The 17197-nt window shown below is 38.6% G+C and overlaps 1 protein-coding gene across 3 annotated transcripts in view; it reads right to left on the minus strand.

Annotated features, from left to right (window-relative positions):
* Positions 1-17197, minus strand: part of GAK (cyclin G associated kinase) — a 73650-nt gene that overhangs the window by 14493 nt on the left and 41960 nt on the right. For 2 of the 3 annotated variants that reach the window (XM_032675194.1, XM_032675196.1), the window contains exons 15-22: positions 15790-15923; positions 14387-14581; positions 14045-14162; positions 11911-11990; positions 11369-11562; positions 10105-10263; positions 8240-8710; positions 6095-6265 (exon numbers count right to left, since the gene is read on the minus strand). In XM_032675194.1, coding sequence (XP_032531085.1) covers positions 6095-6265; positions 8240-8710; positions 10105-10263; positions 11369-11562; positions 11911-11990; positions 14045-14162; positions 14387-14581; positions 15790-15923 — 1522 coding nt within the window. The remainder of the gene's footprint in view (positions 1-6094; positions 6266-8239; positions 8711-10104; positions 10264-11368; positions 11563-11910; positions 11991-14044; positions 14163-14386; positions 14582-15789; positions 15924-17197) is intronic. The other variant, XM_032675195.1, reaches the window with a different exon arrangement.

Below are 17197 nucleotides of genomic sequence, written 5' to 3' on the forward strand. Positions count from 1 at the left end.
CGAATGGTGTTCTTCATCACTCAGCAGCCTGGGTCCTACACAGGTGGAGCCAGGTCACTTCAAACTGCAGGTTTGCCTAACCCCGGCCTGTTGTGACAAAGGGAGCTCTTGACCAACTAATAGCCCTCTCAGGTGCAATACATGAATGAACCCACGCAATTAGTAAGAGGAAGACTGATGTCTTATGGGAAAAGACTGAGAATCTCCAGCTCCATGTTTAAAAGCCAGTTTTCTATATGTGAAACAAAACCACCACGCCATCTAAAAACAAGTAACGAAAAAGTCACATTCAAAAAGATGCAAGGGTGCTTCCACTAACTCCTAGAAAGTGTTGCATCCAACAGAAGATTACAACTGCCACCTCTGACATTTGCAGATGATTCCCCACTTGCTCACTCACACACTGCACGAGGTGAGCAATCCTCAGAATGAGGTTCCATTCCTAGGTATGGAACACTCAAAGCTGCATGCCTCAGCAGCTCTGAGCATTCAGTGTGTGTAGACTCACAGTGAAGCACGACAGCTCTTGAATCTAATCTCTATTTCAAGGCTATGACAACAGTCTGTGCTACAAGGACAGGCTGTATTTCAGTAAAATCAAAGCATTCAGTAGTGTTCTAGGACACTTCAAAGATGTAGCATTTAGAAAGTTAACCCAGCCATCCTTACAAAAACAGTGACATTTTGAGGTTTTGAATGTTCTGAGTACTACATCACAGCCTTTCACTTTTCTTAGTTTCTCAACTTTATATTCTGAATATTGATAATAAATCCTTGTAATTGAGGAAATAATTAGAAGCAAATTAAATATCCCCTCTAGTATCTCAATCCATTATATTACTATATATATATAACTATATACTATATATTACTAAATACTATTTATACTTAGATCTTACAGCTGTAAATACATCAAATACTCTGCAACAACTATCTGCCAAGAGCCTGTATTTCAGCACTACTCTCTGCTACATGTGAAGGAAAACATCAGAATAAAATGCAAGAAATACCTGCCATTTCCAGCCCCTTCTCCAGGGCTTCAGCTTCACCTCCCTGCCTCTGAAAACATGGGAGAAACAGTATGTATTTGCCTCAGTACTCAGGACCCCAGCTATCTGCTAAACAGCAGTGTCACTGGCTACAAACCTCAAAGTATCCAGCACCATCTACTCATCAGCTTAGAAATTTGTTCAATTATATGCCCCTCCCAGGGGGCATACGAGCAGCCTTGAATTATTTTAAGTATCAATTTTTAGGCTAGAAATTGTTTTGGCTTACAACCTCCGCTATTACTAATTTTTTTTCCCAGGGGCATAAGAAAATCAACAACCACATATGAAATTAACTGTTATAAAACCAAGCTGAGAGAAATAAGAATAAGGTAAACTACGGTTGAATGCATCTGAAAGATTGAGAACACACTATGGGAATCAGCTGTTTTATAACTGCTGGCTTACGAGCAGTCAAGTTGATCGCCTCCCCCACTCTGAACTAAGCAGGAAGTAGCCTACTGCTGTGTACAGCAGTAAATTCACTATTAATAGTAGGAGCTCACATAAATCCACTACACTTTTATCACAAAAGCCTGAAACAATGGAATGTGCAACATACTGAACAGTTGACATATTACTCATTAAATTGTTCATTCTCACGCTATATTCTTTTTAGTTGTACAACTTGGGCATTACATCAGATTTTTAGCATCAAGGTCAGGGCAAAGAACTATTTCTTTACTAACACAGCTCAAGCCAAGGTAAGATGTAAGAATAAGTTGGTGGTAATCAGATCACACTTTCCAGCTTTCCAAAATAAGAGACCTGCATTTTACTATATCCTGCACACAACTTCACACAAGGTTTTCTTTATTTAACTTGTCATCTCTACAGGAAATCCTTTAATCACAGAAGACAACGGGATTTTCTGTGAACCAAGAGGCTGGTTTATTATGATGCAAGGTTTTTTAACCTTGTCTAAAGCCTGTCTGAGTACACAAGTTGTCACAGAAACTAACTTCTACTTGGGAGAAGACAACACTGGTCACTCAGGTTTCTTTTGATCACCTTCCACATCTCCTGCTATCTTTTGATCAAATTAGCACATTCTCACAGAGGGAAATACATTCCTGACTTGACCTGCATTAAAGATGACCTGCTACTTGCAAATCCAAAACAAAATTAAATTACCTTGTTAATACATAGCTGTTTAGCAGCAACTGTGCAACAGTTTCCTATTACAGGTTAGAATGCCTTAACAGACCAGATATTCTCTAAAAACTGTCTTTCATTTTAAAACTACTATGAGTTTAAATTTCAAGCCACGTTTGAGAAATACAAGGCTAAAATTCTAATCCTTGAACTTGTGTTCACTGAAACACTACAGGTATCTAGAGAGGTTTAGTAATCATTTACTGCCAATGAAATACATCACTAAAATTTGATTCCAGACACGTATTACTGCTCCAACAGTAGATTCAACAAATCTAACTACTACAGCTTACTTTTAATGGTCACTGGCATTACTACTAATTTATTTTTAGTGAGTTTAAAATTGTTTCTCACTTTATGACCTCATGTTTGCACTTTCTTTTGCTCACTTAACACCATTTTTCTCTCATTTGTCCCTTCTTTTCCAGTTATTAGTGATCATGTCTTTATACTCCCACATTCATATTAAAAGCATGTATTAATATTCCTAACTTTCTTGATAAAAATCGATACCTGTAACTGGACAGAATGTTAAAGGCTCAAATACATACTTCATTTCAGCTAAACACATAGAAAAGCTGCCATTTGAAAGATAAATGTAAGGCAGCATGAAGTGTTAACCCAATTCCTCCACTTCCATAAAGATTGTATAGCCACAGAGAAATACTGGGAAATCACTGTATAACAGACTGAAGAGAAAATGGGTACATTTTAAGCATCTTTTCCCTGTGTTGACAGAAAACTCCAGAAGTTACATTAAAATAGCAGGTATCCTAATGCATTTACCAGGGTGCAAGCTATCAACCAAAATCAGAAAGAGTAAGCACAAAAAAAAATAAGCATTCAAGTCAGATGTAAAAATATTCCTCCTTTTTCTTCTGTACTTCCTCAAATTTACTAACAGCTGAACAATGATGGTGGTCTCTTTAAGGTTGCATGTAAACATTTAGAGAGCAGAAATTCACTTTTTTTTACTTTTCCAACTTAAATTTAATACATGTAAGGGTTCTCTGTCTCCTCTCTGATATGAAGACAAGGTGAGGGTGCTGGCACTGTTTAGCTTGGAGAACAGAAGAACTGGGGGCAACCTTATCAATGGGTAAAAATACTTAATGTGAAGAAACAAAAAAGACTGAGCCAGACTCTCCTCAGTGCTGCCCAATGGAAGGGCAAGACCCAATGGGCACATTTTTTTCCTGTAAGATCAGTCCAACACTGGTACAGGTTGCCCAGCTCCAGAGTCTACATCCTCGGAAATACTAAAGATCAGCAAGGACATGGTGCTGAACAGCCTGCTCTACTTGACCCTGCTTTGAGCAGGTCAGGTAGATAATTTCCAGAGGTCTAGCATGAGTTAAATTTTGGCTGAGATCACAGAATCATAGAATATCCTGTCTTGGAAGGGAACCACAAGGATCATGGAGTCCAACTCCTGGCCCTGCACAGGACACTTCAAGAGTCACACCATGTGTCCAAGCGCTTCCTGAACTCTGTCAGGCTTGGTGCTATGACCACCTGTTTCATACATACTGTTTCTCCATGCCCTGAGAGCTATTCCAATGCCTAACCCCCTTCTGGGTGATGAACTTTTCCGTAATATCCAGCTTAAACCTCCCCTGACACAACTTCATGCAGTTCCCTTGGGTCCTGTCACTGGTCTCTGAGAGGAAATTGGTACTTGCCCCTCTGCTTCCCCTCCCAAGGAAGTTGTAACTGCAATGAGCTCTCAGTCTCCTCCAGCTGAACACACCAAGTGCCCTCAGCCACTCCTCACACGGCTTCCCCTCAAGGCCCTTCACCATCTTCACTGCCCTCCTTTGGACACTCTCTAACAGCTTTATATCCTTTTTATTTTTTGGTGCCCCAAACTGCACACAATATTCAAGGTGAGGACATCCCAGGTCAGAGCAGAGCAGGACAATCCCCTCCCTCACCCGGCTGGTGATGCTTTGCCTGATGCCCCCAGGACAGGGTTGGCCCTCCTGGCTGCCAGGGCACTGCTGACTCAGATTCAACTTGCCATCGACCAGGACCCCCAGGGCCCTTTCTGTGGTGCTGCTTTCCAGCCTCTCCAGGGTTGCCCCATCCCAGCTGCAGAATCTGGTAGAGATGATGCTACTAAGTCAAATCTTCTACTGAGCAGAAAAAATTTATCATTGTCTGTTTGGTAACCTCATGCAGTGACAATAACAGTGGCATAAAACTGGCAACTATACAAGTGTACAACTGAAACATACAGCTTTTAACTGTCCACAGAACAGACAAAAGCACTACAAAGGAAGCAGCAAACAGGATCTTGTCAGCAGAATCAATTACAGCTGGAATATAATGCCTAACAACATGGCAGGAGAGGGCAATCACCTGGGTACCTTTTATTTCAAGGAGGAAGCCCTCATCTCAGTCAGACAAATACTGCCTTTTTTTTCTGTTCAGTTTGTCTGTAGCTAACACTCAGACTGCATCCCTCAGAGGCAGGGTCAACTGCACCAGCTGCTAAACGAGGAGGGGCAAGTCAGAGCCACAGGCAACAAGCTCTGGGAAGAAAACACTCTGGATTCAGGATAAGCAATGTGATACCACCATTCCTAACTACCTGCAGGTTATAGGTGGCAGTCTGTGTGAGGAGAGGTCTGGGCTTCTCTGTGTTGGACACAGCCAGTTCCAACAGAGCCACCAAAGGACAAAAATGAGCCCCTAGATGATGACATCTTCGGAAAAACATTTTTTAGAAAGGATAAAAAATGCTGCACAGCAGCTGTGAGAGAAGCAAGAGAAGCATGAGAGAAACAGCCCTGCAAACACCTAGGTCAATGATGAAGGAAGGGTAGGAGGTACTCCAGGTGCTGGAGCAGATTCCCCTGCAACACAGAGGGAAAACCACAGTAGAACAAATATCCACACTGCAGCCTGGAGAGGAGCTTACACAGGTGGACATGTCCTGGATGGAGCCATAGCCCACAGAGCAGTGGATTGCTGGCAGGAGCTGCAGCCCCTGGAAGATCCATGTCCCTGTGGCAGTCTCTTCCTAAAGGACTGTAGCCTACAGAACCCTTTGTCTTGAAAGACTGCATCCTGTAGGAAGTATCTGTACAGGAGCAGGGGAACAGTGTGGGGATGAGAGAGCAGTAGAGAAGAGCTCTAGGCTGACCACAACTCCTATCCCTGTGGAGAGGACCCACGCTTGTCTTCCAAAGTCACATTTTAAAAATCTCTAACACAAGTGGCTCTACCACTCCATCATTTTTGCAAGTGTGTGCTTTTCTTCAAAGAATGACAGGAAGACCAAGCATATACCAAAGTTTTTTGATTAAAGATTTTAAAATTTTTTGTTTTATAGATTTTAAAATAAATGCAGGAAGAAAAGGCTTCGCCAAGAATACATCAAAGAAATGAAACAAATAAGATTAGAGCATTACATAATGTACTTTGTAAGTATATTACCAGAATGCATTCAGGTCAAGAAGGTGCAAGCTAGCCTCAGCTTGCATTTTAAGAACTGGTTATACTATAACTTGACTCGCTCATTTCTTTTCCAAGGTTTCCAGAAAATCTTTAAAATCTGAATACAATCAACATAGCATTTTGTCAGCTATAAAGTAAGTTTTGAGGTGTTTGTGTACCCTCAGTTCTAAGATCATTGAGAGGAAACTTGAGCTCCTAATAGAAGGTTAGGAATGTTAGAAATCCTCTCATCAGTAGCATGACATTATAGAGGACCCCCTTGCTTCTTGGTGCATTGGTATCTGCATTCCCAGAACACAGAGCTAATTAAAAACAGCAATCACAACAAGTGGATCTATTAAGACACTAATCCACCTTGACTAAGCTGAAAGACAAACACACAGAGCAGCAGAAACTGTTGAGAAACAGAAAACCAGAAGCACACTTACCTAAATTTAAGAAATCTGAGCTGGAAGAAGGTGGAAGTGAACTTTGTGTGGAAGGAAGTGTATTTGCTGTAGATGTTGATGTTGGATTAAGGAAGTCCCCAAAGAGGTCTGGACCAGACAGGGCTTGATTCTCTGAACTTGATGACATTGTGAATGGATCAAAAGGATCAGCTAAAAGAGAAGCAGAAAACAAAAGTTATCTCATGACAAATTTTAGAATAAACAAAGTTGAAAAAGCCTTACTCCTCTGGGGGTGCAGACAAAAGCAAAGTTCACGTTAGTAACCACAGCAGCCTTCTGCAAATTCTTTGTGGCAAAGAGTCACCACCTGTCCCTTCCTCTAGCCAAATGCACTTTCATGTTGCTACAAAAAGCATCTCAGCCACACACAATATGAAGAGCTATGTCTTCAAACACAAATCCTTAGAAAGACTGCATAAAATTCAATAACATTGTTAATTTCACACACCTTAAATTTACGTGACCATCAGCGTACAAACAGAAGAATTACATTTGTTAAATGCTCTATAATGCCAAACCTTCAACAAATTTAAAGAAAATGGACTATTATTCTACTAAAAAGAGTATCAAGTAAAACATTCATACTACCATTTAGACTTGAAGGCATTGGTGATTCTGGGGCAGAAAGCACGTCAATGAAAACCAACAGAAGTAAGAGTTCAACAGGTCTCTACTGCTCGCAGTGAAGAAAAACTAATTGGAAGAGTATTTATAGTCAACATGGAGTAACATGTGACAGTCAGCTGGAATCATGGCTTGAGATCTTCCTGTTTGTGCTGCCCTCTAGGGTCAAAATCCTCAAGAGCCCAGGGACTCAGAAGCTGAAGAGAAGGAATAATCCTGCCATAGTGTCCTAGCACATCCTGAGGTAATCACCACATTGTACAGGGCTCACTAACACTTCCAAAACAAATCCTGGATTGTCACTAAGCAAACCTACTGTACCACCACACATACATAAAACCTCAAGTATAAACTTTGATGTGCAAACTGAAATATAACAGTGACCAAATATTCTCACTTCTGCAACTATCTTATACAATTCAATGAAATACCTTGAAAGAGAATGAATACAAGAATGAGATACAGACATGATCACTGCTCAGGTGTTTCACACAGTAGATATAAGGCATGGTTAGAGAAAGATAAAGTAATAAAGCTTCTCTTTTATAGATCTCTACATATGTGAAAACTAAAATGATTCCTCACTGACCACAGTAATGAAGTTCAACAGTGAACTGTCTCAAAATAAAGAAATATTTCAAGTCATCTAAGTGCTCTACAAGAAAAACACTTCGCATTTGTCTGTATATTAAAGCTTTTAGTCCCCATGAATTATCTTTCCACACACAAGCTAAGCCTTGTAACAGTTCCCCAGATTATGTTCCCTGAAATCTTACTGATAGGTTCACACAGAGAATTGCTATTCCCAAAAGTTTAGTAATGTGGCAAAGAGCTGATTATCCACTAGTAAGAAGAACAGAACACCTTGTTTAAATACCCAATAGACAGCAGTATTGGGTTTCTTTCTGGACATCAACCTGCCAACATCAGTAAAACCAGCAAGAAAACATCTTTTAGCAGTACCATTATCCTACTGGTTTAAACAATAATCTACAGGATTTCCAGTTGTCTAGCAGTCTTATGTGATTAACACTTAAAAGTCCCACGCAGACACTTGACCTAAGCAGCACAGCTCTGTACAACTAATGACAATGCTTTATGTAAAGCTCAAGAAAGCAGTAAGTTATGACAATTCTGTGCCTTAGCAAGAGAAATTATTTACATATGGATTTAGAAAAGGATTTGGCATGTAATGTTTGTATGGGAAAGCTATGGATTCTTTAAGAATTTCCTTTAAATTCAAAATTTTACACTTTTATCTTTACATGGTTTAAAACTAATAGGATACTGGCATCATAACTAAATACCTGGATAACGTACTGGAATTTCACTCCTTCATGCAGAAATAACAGGTATTCTGCGCAGAATCTTGCTATAGACCAACATGCCTTCACTGTCTGTGACAGTATGAGTACATGATACCCATTTTCTAAGCACAAATGCAAGCAGTAGTTTTCATGTGTTGCCTGGATGAAGAGTACTGATGTTAAATTCACATACCTGAAGACATGGCTGCTGCTGAAGATGTACCCTGAGTAGCAGTTGGATGCTGACTGCTGAAAAAGAAATCTGTTCCTTGTCCAAGGAGATCTCCAGTGGGCTCTACTGAAACCTGTGATGTGCTACTCACAAAGAGATTGTTCAACAAGTCTGCATTACTTGATGAAGAGTTTCTTTCCAAGACAGGTTGTTTCTGTTCTGGTGATATATCAGAGTCTAGTCCCAGCAAGTCCACACTCTCTTCAGGAAGAGATTTTTGTAATGATGCAGATGGAGCTTCAAAATTGGCTTCAAAAAGCAACTCTCCTTCTGGAGTAGAGTCTTTTTCATCAACAATTACTGTGCTTTCTTCACCTGGAAATGTAGGGAACTCCTCATCTGAAGGATCACTCTCCTCCCTGTCATCGGACAGTTGAGCATGATCTTTTTTAGATGAACTGTCCTCTATTCCACTTTCTGGAGTTTTTCCTTCTTGAAGAGTTAAAAAAAAATAGTTTTAGATTACCAGGATTATTCTGCTGACTAGGATGAGACAGACTTTCATGGCAACATCATATGAAGCCAATCCCTAACTAATCAGAGCTTACAAAAGAAATGATGAAAAAACAACTAAATGTTGCCTACCACCTCTTTGTACAGGGAAGCTCACAAAGCAGCAGCTCACTACCACATCTGCCACTCTGCAATGCAGGTATTAGGAATTTTTTCAAAATTAGGCTGACTTGGACATTCACCTCAGATCACTGTGCCACTTACAGTTCAGAAGATCTCTCAGTAACTGCTGCTCCACTCAATGAAAGCCTAAGCAGCTGCTGACATTTTTGCCAACATATCAGTGCCACTGAAAACTGGGAAATAAACTCTCTAACCAGTTTGCTGGATTAGAAAGCTCACATTACTTTATTAGCAGCACAGGTAGGTTATACTCATGAAATTAATACACACCCATGACATTTCATCAATACATGCATATATGCTAATTATTTTTGTGAACTTATTTGGGTCTGCATAGAGGTCTTCTCAGGGTCTTTGCTGGTTGTTTGGGAAAATCTTATTTCCCAAAATTCCCTTTTATGATCCCAGATCTTATGATGAATCTTCTTTCCTTAAGAATATCTCAAATATGTAGTCAGGTCATGATGCACTTCTCTTACCACTCTTTACTCCAACACTATGTTCTCAAAACTAAGACATCTATTAGTACATATTAATCACTAACATAAGTAAATGAGGAAGCATTAACTGGCACAAGATTTATTAGTCACACATGTAGCTAACAAAAGGCCACACTAATCTCTGGTATTTGTACTAAGCAGTATATAGTACAAAACTAAGCATTAACCAAGAATATAGGGATTATACGCTATTATGCTAAAGCTAAAAGAATTTTCTAACATCTTCCCCCACTGCTGCATAGACTCCTCCTAAAGGAAAATAACTTGTTCGGTAACAGCAGCACCCAGAAAAAGGGGTTACATGTGAACTACAAAGTTACTTTTTCACTGTCCTTAAATACTAATCTGGACCCCACTGGCTAGCCTACCTTCTTTCCTCTGTTCCAGCCTAAGTAGGACTATGGGAATGCAAAGCTTCCTTATAGACCTTCATGGTTAAGACTTTTACAAGAAAATAAAAAACTTTAGCTCAGCATTTAAGTTATGCTCAACACCAAAACCCATTACTTGGTGTTTATCCAAATGAAGCAGAATGACTGCTTATTAGTCTGCAGAGCTTACCCTTTAAATAGCTTTTCCTCATAGTCTGATGAATTAGAGATTTTTGCTGCATAAGAAGGCTTAAGCACTCACTGGAAGGTATACAAGACAAACATAAACCTGGGAGTTACTTCAGAGGAAAACCTGTACCTTTCCAGTCCAGAGAGTGAAAGAAGTTATTTGCATCAGTACTACTGCTGTGTGGGGATTCTGTATCAGTAGGTACGCTTTCTGATGACTGCTCCAGCTGGGATGCTTCTGCTTCATATTGTGCAGTTGAACCTGGTTGTCTAGGCAGCTCTGGTTTCCCTATAAAACAGAGTTTAAGCCAGAACCCTTAAAGAGAAACTTCTCAATCTTCATCATAGAAGCTGATAGTTGGCTTGCAGACTAACTGCCATCTGCAAGTATCTATCGCTCTGCAAAGGTAAATTCCTGCCCACACTCTGCCCTTGAAATTAGCATTATTGAATTTGTTTTGACTGAAAAAACTGATAAGACCTTGTTTGCAGCTAGGACATTAAATCAGATTCATAGCAAAACACTCAAGCATTCTATTTACATTTGGAGGAAAACGTAACTAACATCTCACTTGTACCAACTGTTCCCTAAAACATGTGAAAGCTATGAACACTATCTGCAGTAAGAGACAAAACAACAGAAAAGAAGCAAATGCAGCTGTAGAAAAAACTCAGAGTATAAAGCCAGACAAGAACATGGAGTTGTTAAAAAGCATCACCAAGGGGTTAAGTAATACACTTGTGTGCTGCTTCTTATATTTCTTATTTTACTGAGATCAGATATTAAGTGTCTTTTCTGTAGGACTGAGTCAGGCAGAGTTACCTACTGCTAAATTATCTCTCAAAAATGAGGTTTTCTCATGGCAAATTGAGAAGACTCCCTAAATAAGTCGGTATTCATCCACTCTTTGAAGAGAACGGATGAATGCTTCGGAGAAAGCTTCTGGTCTAAATCTGAATACAAAACTGGTAGAGCACTTTTTCCACCCTCCTTCCTCATTCTCAGTTGTGGCTTAGAGATGCTGAAAAAAATAGTCTGTCTCAGAAAACATACATGAAAAATCATGATTAATGAAATAGAGTAAATTAAATTTTAATAAGGCAAGTTTATAAAACCAGTTCACAGCACTTGCTTTTGACTATTTTCTTCCCATTAACTTTAAGAAATTCTTTTAGTGTAACTTGAAACGCTTACATTTCATTTATCCATCAGAAAATGGAAGTGACTTAAGAAAATAAGAGTAATTTTTACAGATCTTCATCATCAATGAAACACCTCAACTTTACTGACCCGAGAGTTGCATTTACAGTAGGATTAAACTAAACAAAAGCCTCAAACACTAGGTACATTGGAAACTTCATCATGTTCTCTAGTTTTTCAAGGGATTCATTACCAAATTTTGATAAAATCTCTTGTTGCTCCTCTCGGGTGGAGAAGAGGATCTTGGGATTCAGTCCCTTTATATTCATATTCTCCCACGGTGGCTGTTCACAGCTAGGCCTATCTCTGGGCTCCACCTCTACTTCCAGATTGACTTGAAATAAATCAGGATACTTTTCTTGTATGTCACAGGCATCCAGATCATACCTGTAAAGACACATACAAATAGATGCTTGATACTGATGGTTAATTGGATCAGGTCTACAGCAGTACAAAAGTTCAATGCAACTAATATTAGACTTAAAACACGCTGTATCTGTTTACTTTTCCCACCTCTTTTAAACATGTGGTATTTTTGTACATGATTTTTGTTGTAATATGAACAAAACCTTCAGTTTTCTTGAGGTGGGAAAACAAAAGAATCTTATTGCAATCAGAGTCATCTACTTCCTACATTGACTTTATTTCTTCCCCCTCCTATATGCTGATTTTTGGCAGCTTAGACAGTTTCAAAGAAAACTTCCTTCAGTCTTCTACAAAAAGGTGTCAACATACTTGGCAAATTTCACTGTAGTGGCATTTCGAGGCACAAAACCTGTGTGGAACTGAATCTGAAACATCTTCATTGAAGCCATCTGTTGGAAACAATACAGGAAAATGGCATAAATCCACAAGAACAGTATACACAGTGTTCTGCCTTGAATATAATGCAAAGTATTTTCAGCATTAAAATATTTTAAAGTCTTTGCTTTGCTACAATTTCCATTTAATTCCACGTATACTCATCCTTTGAGACGAACATAAATAGATCTATTACTAACACTAACAAATCAAAATACCTTGAGTCAGATACATCTCATCACTAACCTCAAAACAGACTAACAAAGTTTTGTGTATTTACAGATCCTGTACTGGAGGCTGAAACAGCATGACCTTTGCTACCTTTCTGAACAACATACACTCAGAAAACCCCACTGTGCAACACACTAATCAGGAAATATATGTCACATAAAAAGTAATTGATTTAAAACAGTTTTAATGTAGCACATTTAAAAGAACACTTCATAAGGCATGCAAAAAGGTTTTTTCTCTGAAAGTTCTCAAGTCAGCCATTTATTCCAGACAGAATTTAAGCCTTTTCTGAGCTGACTCATTTTAATCACTCAACTTTCTCAACTCTTTCTTCTCTTGGCAGAAAAGCTACTTTTGCATGCCTTATCAGAATGTGAGCATCCAGAAACTGCCACTACAGAAGATTCATGCAGCTCCTGATCTTGCACGAATCCAAATTACAGCTCACTGATAAATCCAGAACATATTTGTTCCCTAGCTTTAGTTACAACACACGTGAAACAGTCTTGCCAGTCCTTACAAAGGCATACAGTAATAGTCCAGAAAACTGAATTATGAAAGCTTTTCTTGTAAATGAGCATTTATTGAACCTCATAACCAGAAAGCAAGTAATAGGCAAAGCACTGACAGAAGGCTGAGGGAAGTGATCTTTCCCCTCTATTCAGCACCAGTGATCTGTAGTCCTGTATACAGTGCTGGGCTCCTCAGTAAAAGAGAGACATGGACATACTGGAAAGAGCTTCTTTGATCCATCCATCCCCACTTTGAACCCCATATGATAACCTGAACATCCTATTAAATCCATTTTCTCAATCCCTTCCTATGCAAGACATTTCCTACAAGTCAAAATAAACCCTCTCTAAAATTATCTGTGAGGAAGCAGAAGACATGCACAATGTCTACACACTTGGAGGCGATCTTGAAATGCGGTGGTTGACCTCTGTAAGAGTTCTGCAGAGAGGTTCAGGCAGCAATTTACAGTACATAAGACTAAGGACACACTGAATACTGTTCCATCAAACCTCCCAACCCAGATTGTGACTAACACTGTTGATGTGTCACACATTACAGCTGGTGGATGAGAAAATTCTAGTCTTTTCCTGTCAGTGAATAAATGCCAGAGAAAGATCATGAAAGAAACCCTATCATCAATGAAAACGAGACTGCCCAAAGAGTACAACCTAACCTAAATTTAATTCCAATTAAATTTCAACAATATCAGTTGTACGCCTTTTTCCTGATGACCTTGAACCATACCACAGTTATGGCATGCACTAAGGAATCATTTCACTGGGCTTTCAGTTCTAAGGTGCTCTGGAAGACCTGGGTTAACCTCTGCAACGTGACAAGATTTGATACTCACCTTCCTATTCCCAAAGTAGAAAAAACATAGGGAAAACAATCTATTTCATTAATAGTGGATTATGTATGAATATGTATGTTTGTCCCACATGTATAGAAACTGTCTGAAGAACTGTCTGGCTCAATTTCCACAATGCTCCAAGTTATCCAAACTTTGCACTATCCCTTCTTATCTTTTACATGGATTTCCAAGTTTAATTTGGGTTACTTATCTGGAGAAAAAAGAACATGACTCTTTTATAAGAAATTTGAAGACAGGCTTCATTACCAAGTTTTTCGTGATCTTGCAATACATTAAGAATGGACATACTCAGAAGACTTGAAAAAGCTGAGTTCACAAGTGTATGAAAACCTCATGCATTTCTTTGAATAAAGAACAGCAAATAAAGTGAAGTACTTAGTAGATTATGAGTAGGATACAAAACTGCAACAAGAAAAATGAAGTCCTCATGTAGGCTCTTAAATTTGTCATTACCTTGGCTTGTAGTCGGCCTCCTAGAGTTGACCTGGCATGATAGATCACAATGAGAACATCTCCTTGGACTGTTATACCCAGTGGAATTACTGCTTTCCCATCTTCAATTTTAAACTCCCTAAAGAAAAAAAACACATAACAGTTGATTTAGTTTAAAAAAACCCTAAAAAATAATGTATTATCTTATGCTTAGTCTACTTTCTCCAAGCCTTCAGTAGCTAGAAAGTTAAAAGGACTTAGGTATTCTGTCACTTTTCCCGTCTTTGATGAGCTAAAATGGGACAGAGGAGTCTAGAAAAAAAATAATGTGCTGTTTCAGTGCAAGTTATAAGCTGTACTTACTTCATTTTGTCATATTCCTGGGATGTAGTGGTTACTCTCTCATCTCCCACATAAACTTCACAGAAAGGCCTGCAGCCATTACGCTGCTTACTGAAAAGTGGAACAGGAGTCATGACAATAGATCTGATGAGGATGGGCTTGCTGTGAGGAATAATGGGTTCTTCAGCCATCATGTCACACATATATTCAATGTATCTGCCAAAACCAGAAGGTACTCATTTAGTCAGAGAACAAAACTCTAAAAAATGGGTGAACACATAAGTAAGTTACTCCTGTTCTTATACAGCCACTAAGTAACGATAAGTGTTAACAGTAAAATACTGGAAAGACTTAACAGCACTTTCAGGAAACATTTTCAAATCTGATACAGAGTGTCACAAAAGGAAAATTAAACAGAAACACAGAAATATTTATCAACCATAGCCAGACTCTTATTTTAGGGACAACAACACAGTTTCTGTCTGGAAGCCTGATGGCTGCATTGCAACAGAAAGATATACTGCCCAGAAAATTGAATACAGTCTTCCATATGAACTCATCTGCACCTGTGTCCCACATTCCAAACAGCTGCAGTCACTGCTTTAGGTCTGTAGCTTTACATACATTCACTTGTAAAACAAATTAGCCACTTTTTCCAAAGGCCTTAAACACTAAACTACAAGAACTACTTATTTCATATATTGGACATTATGGATAACTCAAATCTTCCTAAAGGCTTTAAATTTGTCCTCATTAACACAAATTTTCTTGTAGAGAACCCTTTAAATACACTTAAAGTAAATCTGTACAACAGCATAATCTGTCATTTATACTGAACTAATACTTTACTTCTCACCCTTCAAAATCTAATGCTTCTGGTGGGAAATACCCTTACTACCAGTATCACTTGCTATTGAGATTTTACTATTATAAGATCTAACAAATTACGTCAAACAGTTCAAAATGTTTATCAAAGTATATGCAAGTCACCTCTGCAGGCACTCCTTTAAAAAGCACTAGACATTCTTACCCAATTGACAGAAATAATTATTGATATTGCCAAAGAAATTCAGTGTTCTGATGCAATAAAACCTATTGTAATAAACTAGGAAACATGAAACAAGTCAAATGTGGCAGGGGATTCATAGTTAAGAAAGCATCCAAAACTCTGCATACCCTTGTTTTCACTCCTAACACTTCTTCACTACTGGTCGCACTTGAACCACTTCTAATAAGAACGTCATGAGTAACTTACAGGGTCACAAAGTCCAGATTCAGAATTTCTCTATTTATGATACAGCAAAATACTTGGAAAAACACATGTTCCAACACAGACATTATTGAAATTATTTATCTTTCTAAAAAGCATCCTGTACCATATTAAGAATTGAATAACTACTGGCTTCAACAGTACCTTACAGTACCTTTTATGAGAAGGCCAAATGCCAGGTGGACAGCGTTTCATACTGAACATATAAACTGCAGCTTCAGCAGTAGTGAAGAGACGGCAGAAGCACAGAAAGGAACAAACTACAACAGCAGATGCTGCTCTTCCATCCTAAAAAAAAAAAAAGAAGTTACTTTGTTATCAAACCTAGTGGAAAAGGCATTACCCAAGTTACTGAAGAACATGATGTCTCCTTATTTAATGTTATGAAGTCCAAGGTCTAGGGCCATCACTAGATTTGAAGTTTGTATCTGAACATTAAAGGTTTTCATTTAATTTCCTCACAATGCAAAAGATACTACATATTATCTGCTTGCTCAAATATGAAAAATTACTTTAGCATAACACTATTTGAAATTTTGAATTGAACTTAATCTTTCTGTCAGTAACACCCATTTTTAAGGTTTCTTTCCTGGCTGCTGTTTGAAACCCCAGTTCAGTGCTGTTTTTGGCTGACAACCATGGACTTCTACTATAAGAGAAGTACAAAAATTCAGAAGAACTAAACTCACTAAAAACTCTAGTCTTCTGTCTAAAACTGACTGATATTAATAGCTTGCCATGAAATTAATGGAGGGAGACTAAAACACTGAACCTCTTTCTGCTGGAATCACGGCTGCGTACATATCCCAGATTCATCCCTGTATTAAGAAAGGCAGAAGATTTAAAAGAGGTAAGGGCTGACAGAACAGGACTTCAAGGTTTTTTTGCTAGCAGCATGGAACAGAACTTTTATCATTCACTTCTGGTGTACGCTTTTCACATCATGTCTGTCATGCAGGCACATATATATAAAAGTTCCCCTCACAACTGAGGAAAAGGAATGAGTTACGTATCTTAAACAAAACACTTGAAGGGAAAGATGTTACAGAAACTAGTGCTAATTCATCACATCTGCTTCTTACCTACTTGACTACCAATCACATGATACTGAGATACTGGAAGTATCACATTAGTATAGAATTAGATAGGTAATTTTAATAAATGCTGTGTCTAACCTCACAGCAGCACTGGAAGTTACATTGGTTTTCAGGATCTGATGTTAACTGACTTTTTTTCCTTGCGAAACACACAAGTATGGTTTGTCAGATTAACAAACTCTCTTTTTGACTCCAGTAGTGATATTCCCTATAGACTGCTATACCATATCAAAGGACAGGTTCTGAGTGCTTTCCAGCAGCATTGCAAGCATTGTCACAATGGTGATGTTTCTGGTTTTTACTGTGCAACAAAATTAAAAATGTAAAAATTTCACATGTGATTCCTTCACACAAACATGAGGAACCTTGTATTTTCAAATTTTGAACAGAGTAACTCTTCTTTAAATTCATTCTTCCCACCCCCGTATTTGACACAACGTGGCTCTATAGAGGGTTTTACTGCTT

Source organism: Chiroxiphia lanceolata, chromosome Z, assembly GCF_009829145.1.
Source record: "Chiroxiphia lanceolata isolate bChiLan1 chromosome Z, bChiLan1.pri, whole genome shotgun sequence".
Classification (NCBI taxonomy): Eukaryota; Metazoa; Chordata; class Aves; order Passeriformes; family Pipridae; genus Chiroxiphia; species Chiroxiphia lanceolata.